The sequence below is a fragment of the Dasypus novemcinctus genome, chromosome 19 (assembly GCF_030445035.2).
Source record: "Dasypus novemcinctus isolate mDasNov1 chromosome 19, mDasNov1.1.hap2, whole genome shotgun sequence".
In the NCBI taxonomy this organism is placed as follows: Eukaryota; Metazoa; Chordata; class Mammalia; order Cingulata; family Dasypodidae; genus Dasypus; species Dasypus novemcinctus.
Genome location: NC_080691.1, coordinates 33,606,114 through 33,626,758, shown reverse-complemented (window position 1 = coordinate 33,626,758; position 20,645 = coordinate 33,606,114). Strand labels below are relative to the sequence as shown.

Sequence of the window (20,645 nt, the reverse complement as noted above, 5' to 3'; positions counted from 1 at the left end):
CGAACCCGCGCGCTTCCGCGCCCTGGCCGGCCGGCCCCGCCCCCCAGCCAATGGCGGCGCGGCGGCTCGCGGCGGCGGGCGCGGATTGGGCAGACGGGCGCGGCGGCGGGCGCGGATTGGGCGCAGGCGGGCGGGCGGGGGCGGGGCGGCGCGGCGGGCCGCTAAGGCGCTCGGCCGGCGGGCGGCGCTGGGCGCTCGGCAACGCGCGCGCGGGACGGGCGGAAGTGGCGACGCTGGCGTCCCCGGAGCCTGCGGAGGGAGGCGGAGACGGCCCGGGCGGTGACGGCGGCCGCCCGGGAGCCGGCGTGGACCCCCGCGGCGCCGGCTGGGGCATCACCGCGGGCCTCGACCCCGAAATGGCGCTGCTGGCCGAGCATCTCCTGAAGCCGCTGCCCGCGGACAAGCAGATCGAGACGGGGCCCTTCCTCGAGGCCGTGGCCCACCTGCCGCCCTTCTTCGGTGAGCTGGGGAAGGGAGCCGGCGCGCGGCCCGGGGCCTCGTTGCCCCAGACGCCCCTGAATCCCCCGGAGCACCCGCAAATCCTCCCTCCCCCGGACAACCCAAATCCTCGCTCCCCGGGCGCCTCACGTCCTCTTTTTCTGCAGGCACCCCAGCTTCTTCCCACTCGGAGCCACCCCCACATCCTCCCTTCCCGGGACATGTCACATCTTCCCTTTTCTTCTCCGGACACCCCCAGGTTCCTATCCCTGCACCCCACATTCCTCCATAGCCCTGGGATGCCAATTCATCTTCTCCCAGATGCCCCCCACCACCCGCCACCCACTTGTGCTTCCTCAATCTTCCATCTGCCCCAGACATCCCTTACTGGTCCATCTCCTCTAGCCTCTCCCCCAGGTGCTCCCCCTTCTACCCTCAGATTCCAGATTTTAAAAAAACCAAACCCACTCCCAGGGAAGGAAGCCTGCCCTGGGATGAGGAGGTTGAAGATGGAGTTGCAAAATTCCAGGTCCCCCTTCTAGGGCAGGCTGGCTGAAGTTTTTCCTCCATTTTGGACAGGAGTGGGGGCCCAGCGAGCTGTTTTGTGGGGTGAGGTCAGATTCAGGAGGCATGAACCCCTCCCTCAGGTTGGGATCTAGAACAGGAAGCCCTCCCCCCGCCCCGGAATATTCCATGCCCAGAAAGGTCGGGAAGTGCTGAAGGGGGGGCTCATCCTCCCCCTCCTCCTCCCGGTTTAGACCCGAATGGAAAATGGGAAACCGAAGACAGTGCCACCTGCCCTGCCCTTAACCTTTCAGGTCCTGGTTAAAAGGTGCAACCTGAGCCTTTGGTTTCTTCTCTTCCACCCTGAGCCCTGCCCTGCTGTTTGGCTTGGTGGCCTTGCAGGAAGCCCCCAGCCCCCCCGGGCAGTCCAAAACCCCTAAACTGGCAGAACCTTAAAGATTGATTTAGGCAGAGTCGGCTTGGGACCCAGGGAATCACTTGCTTTGTTCCTAGTTTGGGCAGGAGCTCTGGGCTGACTGTGTTTATGTGGCGTTGTGTCTTAGCTCTCCTCTTCCACCTCTGGAGCCTCAGTGTCCCCATCTGTGAAAGCTGCCAGCAGTAACAGATGGGGGGTGCAAGGTACTGAGGTCTTAGCTGTGGGGGGAATGGTTACTATGCAAGTGCCTGGATCCAGTGCTGTGCCCTCATCTAGCAGAGGGCTTAGTGTTTGAATGAATGTGACGTTCTGGTTTGTCTGATTCTCAGGCCTGGGAGAGCAAACTGAGAGCCAGAGCTGCTGTGTTCCCAGCACCCAGACCGGTGCTTGCTGAGTGCGCGAAACTTTCCTAGTATCACGGTGTTGAACCAACACTAAATCTCCTGGCAGGGGCTTGGGAGTAAAAGAGCTTTAGCATGGAGGTGTTGCTTATTTTTGTGACAAGAGTTCTTTCTATGTTTCTTCTTTGGTTCTGTGAATGTTGCGGGTGGGAGCAGCTTGCCCTGGATGAGGATTCAGAAGCTAAGCCCGTGGTCCTCTAGGAAGGCGGGCGCGGGTTGATTTGCCCCTCTGGGGACATCTGGCAATGTCCGGAGACATCTTTGAATGTCACAATTTGGGCGAGTGTGTGAGTGGAGGTACCCCTGGTACCTTGTGGGTGGAGGCCAGGAGGCCAGGGGGCCAGGGAGGTTGTTAAGCATCCTACAATGCGCAGGGCCACCCCACACACACACAACAGAGGCTCATCCGGCCACAAATGTCAGCTGCGCCAGGGTGGGGGAACCCGGGTTAAGCTCTGGCCTTTCCCTCCCGTAACTTCGCGAGCTTGCCCGCCAGTTCTGCGCTGGCAGCACGTTATCTGGTTGCTTTAGGGAAGGGAGAGGCAGCAGCTGGAGCCAGCAGGGCTCTGGTGCCGGGCTGAAAAGCGTCGCCTCCCCCATCTCCCCCTTCCCCGTCTCAAAGGACCCTTGTTTCTGCTGGGATAGCTGCACTGTGGGGTATCACATCTGTTGACAGAAGCACCATTTATATGGGTGCCTCACGGGGATTAGCCCACAAAGGGTTAACTACCCTTTGGTTACCCTGCCCGCCAAAAACGATAATTCTTAGCACTCTTAAAAAAAAAATGTGCTAATCTTTTTGAACCATCTTGCTACTTCGGGTTGAAGGCGCAGGTTTTATGAGGAGTCTCCGGGGATCAGGGGATCACGGAGAGCAGCCGTCAGCACCTGAGCACCTGGGTGCTCGGGGTGTGGGAAGCTGGTCTGGGGTCACGGGGGCAAGAATTCTGAAAGGCAGAATTCCAAACCGCCCTCGTGCTACTGACATTTGGGCCTGGTCATTTGGGGTCAGGGGCTTGTAGAATGTGGAGCATACCCTCCAGCAGCTCCCGTGTTCCCAGCTGAGAGCCACCCGTCTGGATAAAAATATAGTAAAGGGTCAAAAGCTGGGTTTTTTGTTCCTGGTTTTCTTTTTGAGAGAAGTTGTGAATTTACTAAGCAGTCATGCATCCCATGCAGGATTCTCATACATCACCCCACCACCAGCACCTTGCATTGTTGTGGGCCATTTTTTACAAATGATGAAAGAATATCGCCAAAATATTACTGCTAACTTTAGTCCACATCTTACATTTGGTGTATTCCCACAAAGCACCCAATTACTTGAAAGCTGTTTTTATTTTTTTAAATACTTAATTCTGCAAGAAAGATCTGTTCATTGGAGGAAAATTGAGCAAAAAGAAAAGATACGTAAAAAAATTCTGTCATTTTTTGAGCATTTCCTATATCCTAAGTGCTCTGGGTATATTAGCTCACTTAATTCTCATAACTTTTTGAGGTAGCGTTTTTATTTTTAGAGGGGAGCTCTGCTGACGTTTTGCCATATTTTCCTTCCAGACTCATGTATATCTATCTTTTAAGAAATGTGTAACTTTCTTTTTTTCACCCAACAATAGAGCATGACCAGTTTTCCATGCCAGCCTAGCTGCTTAGAATTCCAGTGTTTGAATTTGGCTGTAATTTATTTACCCAATCCCCTACTGTTGGACATTCACATTGCTTCTCACTTTTGGTCCTACTGCAGTTAACGTATTTCTTTGCACACTCCTTTGGTTACTTCCCACTTTAAGAAGTGGAATTGCTGGGTCAAAAAGTATGAAGGCCTTTAACATATTCGAGCAGCCACGTTTTCTAAACCTTTGTCAGTGCTGTGTGTAAACAGAGCTGGTTGGACTTGGAGGATGTGGATGCCAGTTCTTTCTGCGTCACTGGGGTGTTGGCTACAGGGCAGCCTCCACATCTTGGGCTAGCCCTTCCTCTTCATCTCTAGTGGAATTTCTCAAGTTTTTACCATGTCTGCTTAGAGGTCAGCCTTTTGTCCATCTTTCTTTCTCTACTTTGACCCAGTAATAGGATCTCCCATCTGACTGATCAGTTTGCGAGTCTGACTTCCATGAGCTCTGCTCTTTCATTTTTTATGTCAATTATGCCGGTGCTTCAGAGCATTTACCTTGGGGGGTTGGGGAGTGGTGTTTAGATGTCATTTAGCCTTGTCACTCCGTGCCTAGAAGCCTCAGTGGCTCCCTATTACTCCACCTTGAAATCCGTGCTGTAGGCTTTCCGAGTGGCTCTAAGCAACAAGGAGGCTCTCAGGAGGTAACTCTTAGGCACCCTGCAGCTCCAGGCCTAGTTGCAATTTCAGGCACACAGGCTCATAAGCATAGTCATCAGTATCAAATGCTCTGGCACTTGTTAAATAGTCCTAGATTGAGCCATTTAGACTGGCTTTCCATCACCTTTGGTTCAGTGCTTGCCCCCCCACGCACCCTATTTTAGGGGCCAGTGGCAACCCAGAAGCACTTACTTATCTTCTTGTTTTACAGCCAAAGAAAACACGGCCCGGAGAGGTTAGGTGACTTGCCCAGGGTCACACAGCAAGGGAGTGACCAACTGAGCCAGAATAGAGCTTGGGCCACTGGACTCCTTCTGCGGTGCCCTTTCTGTTGTGCCTGCCTGCCCTCCTGGCTCCCTATCCCGTAGAGGAGGAGACACCCAGTGGAGTAGGCCTGCTTGGCAGCTGAGGAAATCAGCGGCTCTGCTGGCACCAGGGCGGCCAGATAAGCAGGTTTCCTCTGAGGTGTGTGCCTGGTAACCGGCAGCCCCTGCCCAGCCGGGAGGCCGCAGCTCCTGTTTATTTTGAATGCAAACTAGAATACCTGGGGCCTGGAAGCCATCCTGTGGAAAAGCCCCACCTGGATCAGCTTTTCCTTTAGTGGGAACCAGCCCCACCCACCCCAGGGCCTTGGGATGACATGAGGAGACCCCTCTTGTCTATTTATTTGTTTGTTTGTTTGTTTATTTCTCCCCTCTCCCTCCATTGTCTGCTCTCTGTGTCCATTTGCTGTGTGTTCTTCTGTGTCTGCTTGTATGCTCCTTGGGTGGCTCTCGGAACCAATCCTGGGACCTTCCAGAGTGGGAGAGAGGTAACAATTATCTTGCGCCACCTCAGCTTCCTGGTCTGCTCGGTCTCTTATTGTCTCCCCTCTGTGTCTCTTGTTGCGTCATCTTGCTGCACCAGCTCTCCGTGTGGGCCAGCACTCCTGTACAGGGCAGCACTCCTGCGCGGGGCAGTACTCTGCACAGGCCAGCACTCCACGTGGCCTAACTCGTCACACAGGCCAGCTTGCCTTCACCAGGAGGCCCTGGGCATCGAACCCTGGACCTCCTATATGGTAGACGGGAGCCCGGTTTGCTTGAGCCACATCCCCTTCCCCCCTCATGTCTTTAAGGGAAGAGTTCCCGCACTGCAGCAAGCAGTGATCACATCTCTGCAAGGGTTTTCAGCATTTTGAAACTGCCTACACACAACTGTCATATCTTGGAAGTGGACTTGGAAGGAATAAGCAAGCACCCGCTAGCATTTGGGAGCACCTGCTACGTGCCTGGTGCTGTGTGGGTGTGGCACGCTTGTGGTCTCAGCTGCTCTGCACTGGACCCAAGTAGCACTTGGTGGGGGGGCCTGTCTTACCCCGTCAATCTGCCTGGCACCCTGGTGTGCTGGCTGCTTTGGAGGCTCAGGTGGGACACTTTGAACTGGTCCTCTGAAGCCCACACTCTAAACACTTGAGTACAGAGGAGTGCAAAGAGCTGTGAGCTTGGTGTCAAGCTGAGCCAGCCTGAGCTCGACTCCTGGCTTTACAGTGCCGAGGCTGTGTGTCCGTGGGCAAGTGACATCCCTTCTCTGAGCCTGTATCCCCAACTGTAGAGCAGGATGCTGGGGCCTTCTGGGAGGGTCAGTGGAGAAGCTCTTACCAAGTGATGTTGGCTCTCCATACCTGCGTACCCCACCTTTGCGTGTCCACAACACACGGCCTCCAGCCTTTAGAAGCCGCCTCTGGTCTTGGTGACAGACTGCCCAGGCCCGAAGCCAGCCGCCGGGCTGGGTAAGCCTGAGAATTGTTCCAGCCCCCTCGTTATAACATCCGAAGGCCAGCACAGGGCAGCTCCGCCTCCTGCTCTGTCCTGGAGATGGTGATTAGATTCCCTTGTGTGTTCAGAGAAGTCCAGCCCTGAGGTCAGGGCTAAGGTCTGGCCTCTGCTGCTGGACGGAATAGACTTGAGCAGGAGGGACGCGCCCGTGTTCCTCCGTGTCGCCCGCCAGCTCGCTAGCCCTCCGTGCCTGGCTGGTCTGTGGACAGCTGCTTGGGGGAGCAGTGCTGGGGCAGGACTGTCCAAACAGTCCTGGGTAAGGGTACTGTCAAGTCGCAGGAGGATGAAAGAGTGCTTGACCCAGGTCATAGCTAACATACCCGATTTTGAGTGCTGGTCGTGGGCGGAGCATTGAACGCGACCTTTTGAATTGGGAGGAAGTGGTGCCATTTTTACAGAAGAGGAAACTGAGGCTCAGCTAGAGGAAGGGACTGGACTGGGTCACGCAGCCAGAAAGTGGCCCAGCCTGGCTTTAAAGCGGGTTGGGCCCTGCAGCAGGAGGGGTCGGGACCACCCAGGCAGCAGGCTTCAGCACCTGGGGGTCTTCAGGGTAGAGACGCCCCTTCCTGGCTTATCTGGAAAGGGAAGCTCTGGGCTGGCACGAGGATGTTCTCATTTCAATCTGCTGATGGAGCTGATTAGAACCTGAAACGTCCAATTCCAGTGTGATGTGTCATTGTGTCTGTTTTAAAATGGCCTGAGTGGATGTTGACTCCTTCTGTTACATTCTTACAGTGTAACTTGTCTCAGGGCCTTTTCAATTGTCCCATGGAGTTTCAAAAGTCATCGCAGCTCCTCAGCCCTCTCCGGGTCCTGGAAAACCTCTACTTTCTGCCCTGGCGGCAGGAAGCCAACCCACGCCTCGCCATGCCCGTGCGTTGCTTTTCCCTTCCAGTTCCTTATGGCATTCCTTCTGAGATCTCCTTTTCAATGGTCTGGAATACTTTTGAAGCCCTTCTATTAAGATTGGGAGATTTCTACTAATTTTACCCAAATCTATCAATAATTTTCCCCAAATCAATCCTTTCCCCCATATCCTACTCTCCTTCTTTTTTGATTTCTTAGTCATTGGAATCGTTTTCTGAATTTCCTCTCCAAAGAAAAGTTTTACCTGTTGGGAAAGATGATGACAACACCATAATTTATAATAATGATACACGTACACGACACCACCTTCTTTTTCCTTGGGCACTTACGCTCTGTTGGAAACTGCACTAAGCCCTTTATTTATGCAATCTCATTTAAGCCTCGCTTCAACCTTATGAGATTAGCCTCATTCTGCACATGTGAAAACTGAAGCTTCAAGAGCTCAACTGACTTACAAGGAAGAGAAATAATTTTTCCAACTGCATTCCCAATTCAAAGCTGAGTTTTGCCAAAGAGGGCGATTGGGGTCAAACAAAAACAGTTGGCATGTAATGGGAGTGTCATGGTGCATGGTTTTTTGTTTGTTCATTTTGTTTTTTTAAAGATTTATTTATGTTATTTATTTATTTCTCTCCCCTTCACCACCCCCCCCCACTTGTCTGCTCTCTGTGTCCATTCGCTGTGTGTTCTTCTGTGTCTGCTTGCATTCTTGTCAGCGGCACCCGGAATCTGTGTCTCTCTTTGTTGCGTCATCTCTCCATGTATGCAGCGCCATTCCTGGGCTGGCTGCACTTTCTTTCACACGGAGCGGCTCTCCTTATGGGGCACACTCCTTGCACGTGGGGCGCCCTTATTTGGGGGCACCCTTGAATGGCACGGCACTCCTTGCACACATCAGCACTGCGCGGGGGCCAGCTCATCACATGGGTCAGGAGGCCCTGGGTTTGAACCCTGGACCTCCCATGTGGTAGGCGGACGCTGTATTAGTTGAGCCAAACCTGCTTCCTGTGAATGGTTTTTAAGCATTCTTTCTTTCCTCTTTAGTTGGTGACGTTTAGAGTGTAATCTGGTTTTAGGAAGGTGGGTATTCTCAGGGCTCTTTGCCTTCCAAATAGGCCCACGGGGCTGTGGATTAATAAATGATTCATCTCCATCGGCTGTAATTTAAGTGCCTCCCATTATGAGCCTTGTAACCCAGGACCCATAAAGTGCATCTGCCCCATATTTTTAGCAACTGAACTTTATTATCTGGCTATGGAAAAAAAAATTGCATTTGAAACAGTAACCTCCCCAGCAGCCTGGCATTGCCCTGCCGGCATCCTGTCCTGACTTTTGGGAAATAAGTACTTAGGGGTTGGTTTAGATGTTCTGTTACACATCGCACAGGCTGAAAGCAAAGCTGCTCATCTTAAAAGCAGACTGTTTTTTGTTCTTGAATGAAAATGATTCCTGAAATGAAATGAGGAAGGGGGTGTGTGTGATTTAGTTGCCTTGCCCACGTGGGGACGCAGCCTGTTGTAAGAGGCGGTCGAGCGGAGAGGCAGGCATGGAGGGGCATCTTGGAAGAAAACCTCCAAATATGTGCTGTGGTCCTGCTCAGAGCACCAAGACAGGTGCCCTCCAACTCTGGGGAGGCCAGAAAAGAGGAAACGAGTCGAAATCCGCATGGTGGACGTGTGGTGACTGCTAGCTTGTGGGCAGTTCTGCTCTCTGGGCCATCGCCCCCGTCTGAACGGTGACAGAGACCCAGGCAGGAAGCCGGAGACTGCTACAGAGGCCCTGCCCCCAAAATCTTGCCAGGTGCCCACTTCCTCTCCTTTTGCAGGTAATGCAGCTGTTTTCCAAGTCGAGCAGAACCAAAGCACTGCAGAGAAAAAAAGGAAGACGTGACCGTCAACCATCAAGGGGACTTTTTTTAAAAACGACATAAAGTTGCCCTAAAAACCTTAAGACGTGTCATCTAGGGCCGTTTAGTGAAGGGTCGAGGGGGCCTGTGGCGTGACTGGGCCACACCTCTCTCATAGCTAAGACTGTTAATGATGGCCCTGTTTAGAGAATTATGGATGGCTTGGTGCATTCAGAATATGTGATAGCTAGAAAACATTTCACCATTTCAATTTTCTTTTTCTTTTAGGAGGTTCCAGGGATTGACCCCAGGACCTCGTCCATGGGAAGCAGGCACTCAACCACTGAGCTGCATCCGCTCCCCAGTGAGAGTTGGTTTTTTCTTATGTTTGTTTGTTTTTAGGAGGTACCGGAGATCAAACCCGGGACCTCATACATAGGAAGCAGGTGCTCAACTACTTGAGCTACATCCATTCCCCTCTTATCTTTTTATTAGAGATTGAGCATCTTCATTTCTTCTGTGAATTGCCCATTGTTTCAAAAGGTTCTTTTTTCTTGATTCTTCAGAACTTTTTATATATTAGGAATATTAGCCTTTTGTGTGAGATATTTGTTACACAGTTTTCCCCAGTTTGTTGTTTGTGTTTACTGGTAGTGGCATCAACCCCCTGTACCATATAGGAGGCTTCTATTTCTTTTCATCACATTTTTTGGTCTTTTTCCTGATGCATTTGGAGTTGTGTGGCATGCTTAAAAAAACTTCTCCGTTAAACAGAAGAGGGCATTTGCCAGGCATTCCAAGTAACCAAGGCTTTATTTTGTTTAGAATCTGTGCCCATTTAAGTTAGTTCTATAAAGTAGGATGGTGGGATTCTATCTGATTTTTCTTTTTTAAAAATGAGGTTCATTTCTTCCCAGAGGTACGATGAATTATGGAACCCTGCCAGCCCCCTCCCTCCCTGCTGGCAGACAGGTTCTGGGTGGCATTTTAAAGAAGAGCCTGTTTGCTGACAACAACAGGAAAAGAAAGAAGTCGGGGGTAACTGCAAAACTGGTAAAACAAGAAAGGTAATTAAGGGCAGGGCTGCATTCTGTAGGAAAGGTAAGGCTGGATAATATGTTAGAAACATGCTGAACTCTCTGGAGCAGGGCCAGGCTAGAGTTTAAACTATTATAATGCAAGGCTGCAGTGTGCTTAGAGATTGAAATCATCTTCTGGGTTTCCTGTCATTTTCACTGAGTTCACACAAACAGATGGAAATTCTAGAAAAAAAAAAGATGAAGGCATAGTGAAACGAACCTTGGCTTTGGAATTGCGCCAGGGTTCCAGGTTCTCACCGTAGGACGTGGGCAAGTCACCCAGCTTCTCTGGGCCTGGCGTCCGAAGACTGCACCAACGACAGCCAAAAGCCCAGCTCTTTCCATGGGCCGTGTTAAAACAGGCATCAGCCCCGCAGCACCTGCGGCCGAGCGCTTCTGCTTGCGTAGCCCATTGGGCTGTGCAAGGGAGCAACCTGAGCCGAGAGCAGTGAAGGTCTCTTGTCTGAAGTCCTATCACCGTCATTCTGACTCCAGAGGCTACACCACTTCTCCACTAATCACAACCACCCCATTTCCTGATTCTCCCAAACCAGCTTCCACGAGCACGTGTACCAGCACAGGGCAATGCACGCAGAGATGCCTTTCCTGCCAAAGACCCCTTCTGGGCGGCACGGAAGCAGATCCCGGGTTTGTTTCCAGGTCCCTGCCTTGCCCCTCCTCTCTGCTTCTGCTCCACCCGCAGCTCGGGAAGTGCGCCCTGGGCACCCCATTACTGCAGGCCGAGCAGAAGCTCCGGCCCTGGGAGGCAGCCGCGACTCACAATGACGGCCGCTGTTGGGGCCCCGCTCCCGCTGACCACGCAGCCCCGTGACCCGCGAGTGCAGCATCAGGGGAGCACAAAACAAAAGGCCTTTCTCCCTGCCGCCGGGGCGGGGCCGCTCAGAACCCCACGCCAGCCCTTGCAGAGCCAAGGAAGCCTAGTCACATTTTTCGGCATCTTGAAATGCAGGTGGAACAGCCCAAGTCATAATAAACTGCCCACAGGTGGCAGCAAGCCCTGGCTCCATACCTTCTCCATTTGAGGACCTTTCCTGAGAGTCAGCCCGTGGTGGCGATGTTGTCACCGGCAGGGCTTCGAGCACGCGGTGCTGGGAGCGTGCACAGGTGGCCTTCTCACCTCCCAGCAACCCCACCAAGGAGGGCCGAGGAGGATCCCTGGTTCCCAGGGACATGGAGTTCCAAGCTCTCTTGCCTGTCGCCTGCCATCTCAGTTGGGCGGGTGCTTAAAGCAGTGCACTGGGTTGATCTGGGTGATGAAAGAGCTCGGGGGGGGGGGGCGGGGGGAGTCTGGCAGGAAATATACCCAGAGCTTCTGTTTCCCACGGTCCATTCATTCACCCGCTCCACAGGTGTCACCCAGTCACCTACAGTGCTGGGTGCTGGGGGCACAGCAGGGAGCCAGAGTGGCCTGGCCCCTCCCTCTTGGAGCTCAAGTCCGGTGGGGGAGTTGGACAGTAAACAAAATGTTATACGTGTAACTGTAATTGCTCTAAAAGTGAAAAGACTTGAAGAAAAAGTAGAAAGAAGAATTTGACTTTTGTGAGCAGAAAAAAAACACATTATTTTCCCCAACGTTTTAGTATGAAAATGTTCAAACATACAGCAAAGTTAAAAGAATTTCACAGCAAATACTCATACACCCACCACCTTGATTCTACCATGTGTAGTTTCCTGTGCCTCTCTTTGGAATAAGTACTATTTCTGCCCCAATTGACATGTGGGGAAACGCAGGCATGCAGAGGTGAGGGGGCTTGCTCAGCCGGGGAGTGGCTGGGCCTGGATTCCCACGTGATCATCCCCAGCCCACCTTCTTAACAAGGCTATGGGGTACCTAAAGCTGTTTCTCCAATGCTCCTCCTATGACAGCTACGATTCGGGCATGCCAGATGGCCGGCCAGGTGTGCTGGGTCACCTAGGCTGGGACTGGCCTCCACATGCCCCTTCCCCCGGCCCTCCAGCCCGAGGGGGCAGCTGGTGCCCACTGAGGTCTCGCGGGCGAGGGGAAGCTGGCACGGATGTTGGCCTCCTCCAGGCTCGTACCTGCCCTGGTGTCTCCGTCCCCTGGCCCTGGATCAGGCACCAGGCCTGGCAGGCCCCCCTCTCCTGGACTCAGCGAGGAGGGAGTGAGAAAGTGTTGGAAAAGCAGTTGTCTGTCTTCAGGCCCTGAGGACAAAGTCCAAGCTGAACCTGCACAGGAGAGACCTGGCTACGCCTGAGTCTCTGCTCCACCGGTCCTTGGGAAGGCACTCAGCATGGCGATGGCCCTTGTCCTCCTGGCGGCCTGCAGGGGAGTCACAGCGGAGGGAGGGAGGCTGCTCACGGGGACAGTGGTCTGCAGGCGCCACCAGGCCCTTCTGAGGTCCCCAGTGCACCCTCCCAAAGGCATCCGCACTTGTAAGAGGCACCACCATGGAAGGAAAATGCCTCCAGTTAAGAATTCAGAGGTGAGCAAAATGTGCGCCCTGGCATCGGACCACCTCAAGCAATGCCGTGGCACCCGTGTGCCAGCCAGGGCAGCTGAGGCTCGGAGGGCTGGGCAGAGCCGGGACCCAGCCCGGGTTCATCCTGCCTCCCCGTCGGCCTCGGCCCTGACCTTCAGTCCCCAGGACGCGGCCAGGCCCCCTGCAGACCGTTCCTTCCAGCTCTTATGGAAACGTTCAGTTCTTCATAAGCTGGTGAAGGGGGAGGGAAGGGACCCGTCCAGGGTGGTCAGGAAACCCAGCCCCCCTCCCACCGGAGAAGACGCCTCACCTGCTCGCGCCGGCGCCTCCCTGGCGATGGCCGCCTTGCCGTCGAGAAGGGCCTGGGACCGCCGGCTCTACCCCGCGCCCCAGGGCTGTGCTACGCCACATGAGGCCGGGTCAGCTGAAGAAAACTGGACAAAACGACAGGCTGTTCACACTGGCCGCGCTTCAGGAGCTCAGGGCGGCCACCATTTGGGGCAGGACAGAAGGAATGTCCCGTCAGCGCACGCGGCTCTATTGGGCCGCCCCGCCCTGGGCTAAAGGGTGCTGTGGGCAAACGGGGTTCGTGCTTAGGTTCTCCAGTTGCATTTATTTTTTATTTTAGGAACATATTTAACATAAAACTTGCCATTCTAACCATTTTTAAGTGTACAGTTCAGTGGCATTGATTACTTTGCCAGTGTCGTACTACCATCACCACCCTCCACTAAAACTTTTTCATCACCCAAAATAGAAGCTCTGTACCCATTAAGCAGCCACCCCTTTTCCCCCTCCCCATAGCCTGGTGACCTCTACTCTCCCTTCTACCTCTATGAATTTGCTGATTCTAAGATACTTCATGTAAGTGCAATCATGCGATCTTGCTCTTGTCTGTCTGGCTTATTTCACTCAGCATAACGCTTTCAGGATTCTTCCATGTTGTGGCATGGGTCAAAATGCAATTCCTTTTCATGGCCGGGCAATAGTCCAGTGTACAGACATACCGACTTCTTTTTATCCATTCACCAGCTGGTGACATTCGGGTTGTTTCCAGTTGTATCTTAAGAAGCTCTGACAAGTCCTGCGGTAAAAGAGACTGGTTTCCCCTGGAGCCCAGCACACCTCAAATGCCCACAGAACCTATGAACAGCTCTGCCTCCCCCAAACGCCCATCGAGGGCCCGTCCCTCACGCCTCCCCCTCCCGGCCTCCATGGTCCTTGGAGACGCCGACCATCGCCCTTGCTGGGAACTTAAATCTTCTCCTTTTGTCCCCAGATTGCTTCGGGTCCCCTGTGTTCACACCCATCAAGGCGGACATAAGTGGCAACATCACGGTGCGTATCCGGCCCCAGCGCGCCAGGTCCCCTGGGGGGCGTCAGCTCCCTGCTCCCTGCCACCGGCTCCCCAGCCCGAGGACGGGGAGGAGACCTGGGAGCCGGCGTGGCCCCGAGCCCACCCGACACGGGCTCGAGCTTCTCGGCCCTTCTTCACGCTCGAGCCCCGTGGGCACGGCCTGCCGGGGACCGCAGGCCATAGGGCTGCCCCGGAGAAGGACCCCACCGGTTCTTCCCCCTGCCTCCCGCCAAATGAGACGTGCGCCCCCAGCTCCACAGGTCCCTTCATCCCCCAGCCACAGGCGCCCTCGCCGAGAGGACCCACCCTGGGTCCCTGGGGCCGGGCCGCGCAGCCTGTCGCCTCCGTCTGCAGCAGCCCTTGGAGGCTGGTCCTGTCATCCACCTCTCGAGATGAGGAAGCGGAGACTCAGGTCGGCGGGCTCCCTGAAGGTCCTGCAGGAAGTAGATTCAGATCCCCCCTGCCTGGCTCCAACCCAGGAGGCTTTGTTCCCAGACACGGTTGAATCCTGAAAGCTTAATTCCACTTGTCCGCAAAAGCAAAACTTCAGATACTTGCAGCCGAGGCCACGTCGGTGGTGGCTGGAGGTCACAGGCTCTGGAGCCAGCCCAGGCTGGAATCCCGGCCCCTCCCCGGTCCGGCCGTGCGACCTGGACCACGTCCCTTACCTCCCTGAGCCTCAGGTGCCTCACCCATAAATTGCGATGATGACCGAGCCACACCAGGAAGGCCGCGAGAGCAAATCAGGCGGTGCACAGAGCACTATGCACGTCCTGGCGCGGGGTGGGCGCCGGCAGAGGGAGGAGGGCCTGGCAGGGCGGGCCCCCCGCCCCGGCATGCGGGGCTGGCCACCTGTGGGGAGCAGCTTTTCCAAGGGGCGACCCCTGTGCTCCCTTTCAGAAAATCAAGGCAGTGTACGACACCAACCCGGCCAAGTTCCGGACCCTGCAGAACATCCTGGAGGTGGAGAAAGAGATGTACGGAGCAGAGTGGCCCAAAGTGGGGGCCACGCTGGCGCTGATGTGGCTGAAAAGGTGACGGGCCCGTGGGGTGGGGTGTCTGCAGGCACGGGGGCCCCACACGGAGAGCAGGGAGGTCCAAACCCAGCCCCTGCCCCCCGGCGTCGGCCCTGCTGGAGGAAAGCTCCCGCGTCTCCTGCAGAGCAGGTGCCCTTCCTAATTAGGGCTGAGAAGGCACCCCAAGAGCTGAGGCTCGCCCCCTGTGCCGCACTTCTTCATTCCAGTCCCGTTGAGGCATAGCAAGTGTTTTGTGAGCACATAGTCCATCCTGGGTGTTGTACCAAGCTCTCCAAATGCCTGATCACGTTTCACCCACTGTGAGTCAGGCGCGTGACCATCCCCACCTCGCAGAGGCCACTGGGGCCTCTAGAGGCCACGTCACCTCCCCAGGTCAAAGGAGTGGAGCTAGAACTGAGTGGCCAAGTACAGTTGTGCAGGTTGTGCACTGCACAGAGCAGTCCTGTCTAAGGGCCAGTCATCCCATACACGTGGTGGGCTTATATATTAGGACAGTTTATTGCCAGTAATGCAGTAAAGGGAGTGCTTTAAAAAAATTTCAGAGCAGTTGTAGATTTACAGAAAAATCATGCAGAAAGTACAGAGTTCCCAAATACCATTCCCATAGCTCCCCAGCCTCTCACCGAAAGCACTTTAGTTTCCACGAAGCGTCCTGTGGGCTTGGGGAAGGGGCACCCTGAGTGGAATTTTGAATCCAGACTGTCTGTCACAGAACACGCTGCTACAGCCATCACACTGGCCTCCTAGCAAACACCTGGCCACACACGGGTGTGCGCATCCTACAGATGAGGCCACTGAGGCTCAGAGGGACGAGGCAACCTGCACGCCGACCTCACAGCCCCTGCCGGCTGCAGAATTCCCCTTAGCTCTGCAAACGCCGCAGCCCCTGAGAGCTCCAGAGAAACCCCGACTCTCTGCCCACGGCTCTTGCCAGCTGGTGGCCTTTTCCCTGGGGCCCGGGCTGGGGCCGGGAGGGGGCTCAGGCACTGGCCACCCCTTGCTCCCCAAGCCGGGCCACGGACAGCCACTGCACACGCGAGCACCTGCTCCCACACCACACCTCACCACACACCACCCTGCACATACTACTCACCACACCTCAGCACACACACTCCATGCACACACACACCACACTGCACATACTACACACCACACCTCAGCACACACCGTGTGCACACACCACACACACACTACACACCACACCTCACTCACACCCCGTGCTCACACACACCACACACATGCACACACTACACACACTCCCATGCACACCACGTGTACACACACCACACCTCACCACACTATATGTGCACACACATACACCCATGCTTGCCACATGCACACACACTGTACCTCACCAAGCACACCCCCATGCACCCCAGGTGCACACACAACACACCCCACACACTCCCTGTGCACATACCTTATCACACAGTACGCATGCATGCACACCACACCTCCACACACCCCACATACCACAGGCACACATGTGTATGCCACATGTCACCACACAGACTCCTATGAACCTCACTTGCACACATGCCACATGCACAAACACTTTGCACACATGCACACACCCAGTACACACACGTGTGCACAGATGCATGTACAAGCCACACATGCATGCCCTACATGCACACACCACACACGCCCACCTGCGCACACATGCTCTTGGTGGAGCGGAGCAGGGAGGCTCGGCTTCCTGGGGGTGAGGCCGTGGGGGTCAGGGGTGGTGGGCCGTGATGCGCACCCCCAGCACGCTTTAGGGACTGCCCTGCGCAGCTGCCTGCCCTGTCTGTCAGGAAGAGGCTCAGGCACGGAGCCAGGCGTGCCCCCGGCTCCGTCCGGCCTCCAGCAGGCGGGCCCTGGGGCGTCCTCCGGGGAGCAGGTCAGGTGGCAGCGCTCAGGCCTTGGCCTGGGGCAGCGGGCGTCTCGTGGCCTCGAGCAGGGAGCAGGCGTAGGGCGAGCCGAGGGCTGCAGGGAGCCCACGGCCCCAATTGGGCTCGGCAGCGTCCACGGACTCAGAGCCCGAGCCCTGCGCCGGCCGGGACTGGCTTCCGTCCGTGAGCTCCGCCGGCTGCCCACGTGCTGGGCCCGGAGGAAGCGGACGAGGCAGTGCCAGCGCCAGCCCGGCAGGGACTGCTGCCATGTTCGCAGTGTCCAGGAGAGAAGGTGCTGGGAGGGGGCAGGTGCTGGACTGAGCAGACTGAGCATATGACCCGTGAGCAGAGCCGAAGGATCACAGTTAGGGCGGACCTCCCGCTTCGTGTGGGCACGGTCCTGGCACCCAGTAGCTGCTTCATTCAGATGTCCCAGGGCTCACGAGCGTCTTCTTTCTCATCCGCCCTGGCCCAGGGGCCTCCGCTTCATCCAGGTGTTCCTCCAGAGCATCTGTGATGGGGAGCGGGACGAGAACCACCCCAACCACATCCGCGTCAACGCCACCAAGGCCTACGAGATGGCGCTCAAGAAGTACCACGGCTGGATCGTGCAGAAGATCTTCCAGGTGAGCCAGGGCGACCCCTTGAGGCCCGGGAAGGCCAGCCCCCGGCTTTTTCCACCCCTGCCCTGAGCTCTGACCTCTCAGGACCCGCCTTTGCCCACCCGGCCGAGGAAAGGGCCCCTGTCTACCGGGGTGCAGCCGGGGTGCTGCGGGGCTCCTCCTGGGCCGTGGCGGGTGTCACCCAGGTCTGCCCCGTGGGGCCCTGGCCGGGGGGGCTGAGCCAACTCTCCAGGCCTCAGGCCCCCTTCGCCCCTTGGAGCCGGCCTGGGACTCGCCCAGGGTGTCTGCTGAAAGCGCACCGGCCCGTGTGCGTTGGGGTGACGTTGTCAGCGCCCCTGGCAGCGGGGCTCAGCACCAGCCTGGCCAGCGGGGGCCACGCGGGAGCCTCGGGCAGCCCTCGAGTGCCCCGCAGTGGCCCCCGGCCACCGCGCCCCTCGCTGCCCACTCCCCTCGCCCCCGCCCCAGCTCGCCCAGCTTGGCCCGGCCCCCCCCCTTCCCCTGCAGTCCCCGCCGCCTGCCCAGCCCTGCTCCCCAGAGAACTGGGGTCTGACAGGCCTGCACCTGCCCCGCGGCTGGCTCCCAGGCCGGCTGGGTCGGGAGCCACGGGGCCCGGTCACGTGGCGGGAAGCACGGCCGCCTGTGGGCCACCCACCCCGGCAGGGGCGGGCGGGGCTGGACCCCGCAAAGCCCTGGCTCCCCGCCTCAGTGGTAGCACATCGAGGTCACACAGTAAGATACACGGGCTGGGATTCTCCCTCCCTCAGCCTCCGGTTCTCACCTTCAGAATGGGTGTCAAGTAGGCCCGGCCCCCAAGGGCCTCTGCGTAAAGTGCTTGGCCCCGGGTTTGTGCTCAGAAAACCGAAGCCATTACCCTCTTCATCATCGTTGATCATTTCCCACGTTATCAGGCTCGTAGCCTAAGCTTTTAATCTGGTTGCCTCTTTCTCCTTCCGGCTCTGAAATTCCTGTGAATTCTGAAACGCTGCACTTTTTGAGGGTCAGGGCAGCCCTGAAAGGCAGAGCACCAGCACTCCCCTAAGGACAGGAGACCTCACAGCATGGGTTAGCAGGTGCCTCCCCTGCACAGATCTGGGGCTTTCCAGAGGAACAGTTCCCCTTTTCCAGAGCAGGAACCCAGAGGGAAGAGGTTCACCTGCCCCTGAGCACCTACTGTGTGCCTGGCGCTGGGCTGAGCATTTTTGCACAACCTCGTTCAGTCCTCACAAGAGCAACTCGATTGGGTGGGAACCATTATTATCCCCATTTTACAGATGAGGAAACTGAGGCTCAGAGAGGCTAAATAACTTGCTCAAGGCCCACAGCTAGTCGGCGGCACAAGCTGGAATTTGAACCCAGGTCTGTCTGATCCCCAAAGCTGGTGTCCTCCGTGCTGTCCCTCGTGGGGGTAGGAGGGCAGCCACACCCCCCTTTTCCTTTCCCTCCCAACACCGTGACTAGCGCAGTCCCCTGGGCCAGCACGACCATGGGGACTTCCCCTCCCAGAGCCCCGGCGTGCCTGGCCGGAGCCTCGGCGCCCCCTCACGCTGTGCCCACCTCTCGCCCGTCCCAAGGCCGCGCTGTACGCAGCCCCCTACAAGTCCGACTTCCTGAAGGCGCTCTCCAAGGGGCAGAACGTGACGGAGGAGGAGTGCCTGGAGAAGGTCCGCCTCTTCCTGGTCAACTACACGGCCACCATCGATGTCATCTACGAGATGTACACCAAGATGAACGCCGAGCTCAGCTACAAGGTGTAGCCGGCAGCACTGCCCGGCCGCTCCCGGAAGCAGGCAGACCCGGATCACTGTGAATCGAGCCGCCGGCCACCCCCGGCCCACGTCCCCAGAGCTGCCCGGGGCACGGCCAGGACAGCAGGGGACGGCCTCGGTCTTTTAAAAGTCGTCTTTTCAGTCTATTCTAAAGGAGCAATAAAGAACTGTCCCACTTCTGAATCGCCTTCGAATTTCACAACAGCACAGACTGACTTTTTGCCCTCATTTCAGTGTGGTAAAAACCCATGAATGTTTCTAATAAATCCAGTCCCAGGGTTTTTTGTTTTTGTTCCCCCCCCACACACACACACACGGAGCATGACTCCAGGGGAATTTAAAAATAAGCACATGTCCTTATGAGAATCTGCCGGAATGACGTTTTGCATATTTTAAGGACCATGGTGAGTTTGATTTGAAATTATGCAGGGCCCCTGGTGTGGGATTAAACAACACACACACACACAAAAAAAACAAATCAGTATGTGTTTTCCTGTGGTTTGTGCAGCCCAGCTCACAGTGCTGTTCGAGACCTTGCTCGTATTGTCCTTTGTCAGTTTTGTTTGTTTTTTGTTTTAGTTTATTTTTTATGCTGAAACCAACCAGCAAGTCTTTGATGACCAAGGGGCATTCATTTTAAAGCTATCCGGCTCATGTAATTGGCCGCAGATGACTGTCTTTGCATTCTCCTGCCTAACTCTTTTCTTCAGGGACAGCTTCTCCGACCTCAGAAGCCGCCTAACACGAGTGTTCTCTCCAGCTGCTGGGACCCAAGAGCACGCCTCTCTGCCTTAACTGTTGTCCCTGGCACTAAAAAGAGCTGTCTTTTTAAGCTTGCCGGGGCCAACAAAGCAACCCCAAAGAATTGATGTGTGTTTAAAAGCCCAATGAGGAACAATTGGTGATTTTTATGCAGAAATTTAATAATCGTTAATAAAGAAATCTCTATTTTGGAATCACATCTACATGCTATTTTGATCCTTTTACTCTTTGTTTTCCTGGAACAGAGGTTACAGCTGGGGACCCTTATGCCAAATCCAGTCAAGGACCTATTTTCTGGCCTCCATGGTTTAAAAAAAAAAAATAGAACTGGTTGCCACATTGAAAAATTGGGAAATTTCACATGAAAATTAGATTTCCAGCTTCTTTGGGAAAATCAGGCTGCCTGGCAGGAACTGAGAGGCAACTGCCCCCTTGGCTGGAGAGGGGCGGGAGATGGGGGGGCGACAACTGTGTCCACTCTGCGTCAGTCCCCATTGATCCCCAACCTGCCACTCACGGTCATTTGCATTTTCTCGCTGGCGCGGGCTGCTGCTTACCGAATCAGGGCTTGCCCTGAGCCCCCCTGGAAGAGCGGAGGCGGGAGGAGGCGGGGTTGGCAGAGGAGGGATGCGGGGTGCTTCCCTGGCAGAGCACAGGGCACAGGCCAAGACCTGGTGGCCTGACCCAGAGCAGATGGCTCAGTGCCACCCATCCACAGTCTGTGCCTGTGAAGGAAGGTTACAGAGGATTCAAGAAACACATTGTGCTACCAAGGGATTTGAACTTGACCCTGAAACCTATAGAACACTGCCAAGAGTTTCTGTGTTTTAACCAATCGGATATCCAGAGTGGAAGGCTCCCTCTGGTTTGGCCAAACACAGAAGCCTCAATTAAGTGTATTCTCTTTTACTATGAGGATGATCCCCATTTTCATTATATTGTCTAATATTGCTGAGAGTGGAAATGTTCCTTTCTAAGCTCTAATTGCATTTTAGATTCTTCCCTTTGGGTTTCCTGGAAGTCCAAAATTCTGCCAACAGA

The 20,645-nt window shown here is 55.5% G+C and overlaps 1 protein-coding gene across 1 annotated transcript; it reads left to right on the top strand.

Annotated features, from left to right (window-relative positions):
* The first annotated feature begins 246 nt into the window (after positions 1-246).
* GLTP (glycolipid transfer protein) lies at positions 247-19,807 on the top strand. The gene is made up of 5 exons (XM_004478434.5): positions 247-459; positions 13,462-13,520; positions 14,440-14,573; positions 16,929-17,079; positions 18,648-19,807. Exons 1-5 carry the CDS (start codon positions 357-359, stop codon positions 18,828-18,830), a joined length of 630 nt encoding a protein of 209 aa, XP_004478491.1. The 5' UTR covers positions 247-356; the 3' UTR covers positions 18,831-19,807.
* Positions 19,808-20,645: the final 838 nt, after the last annotated feature.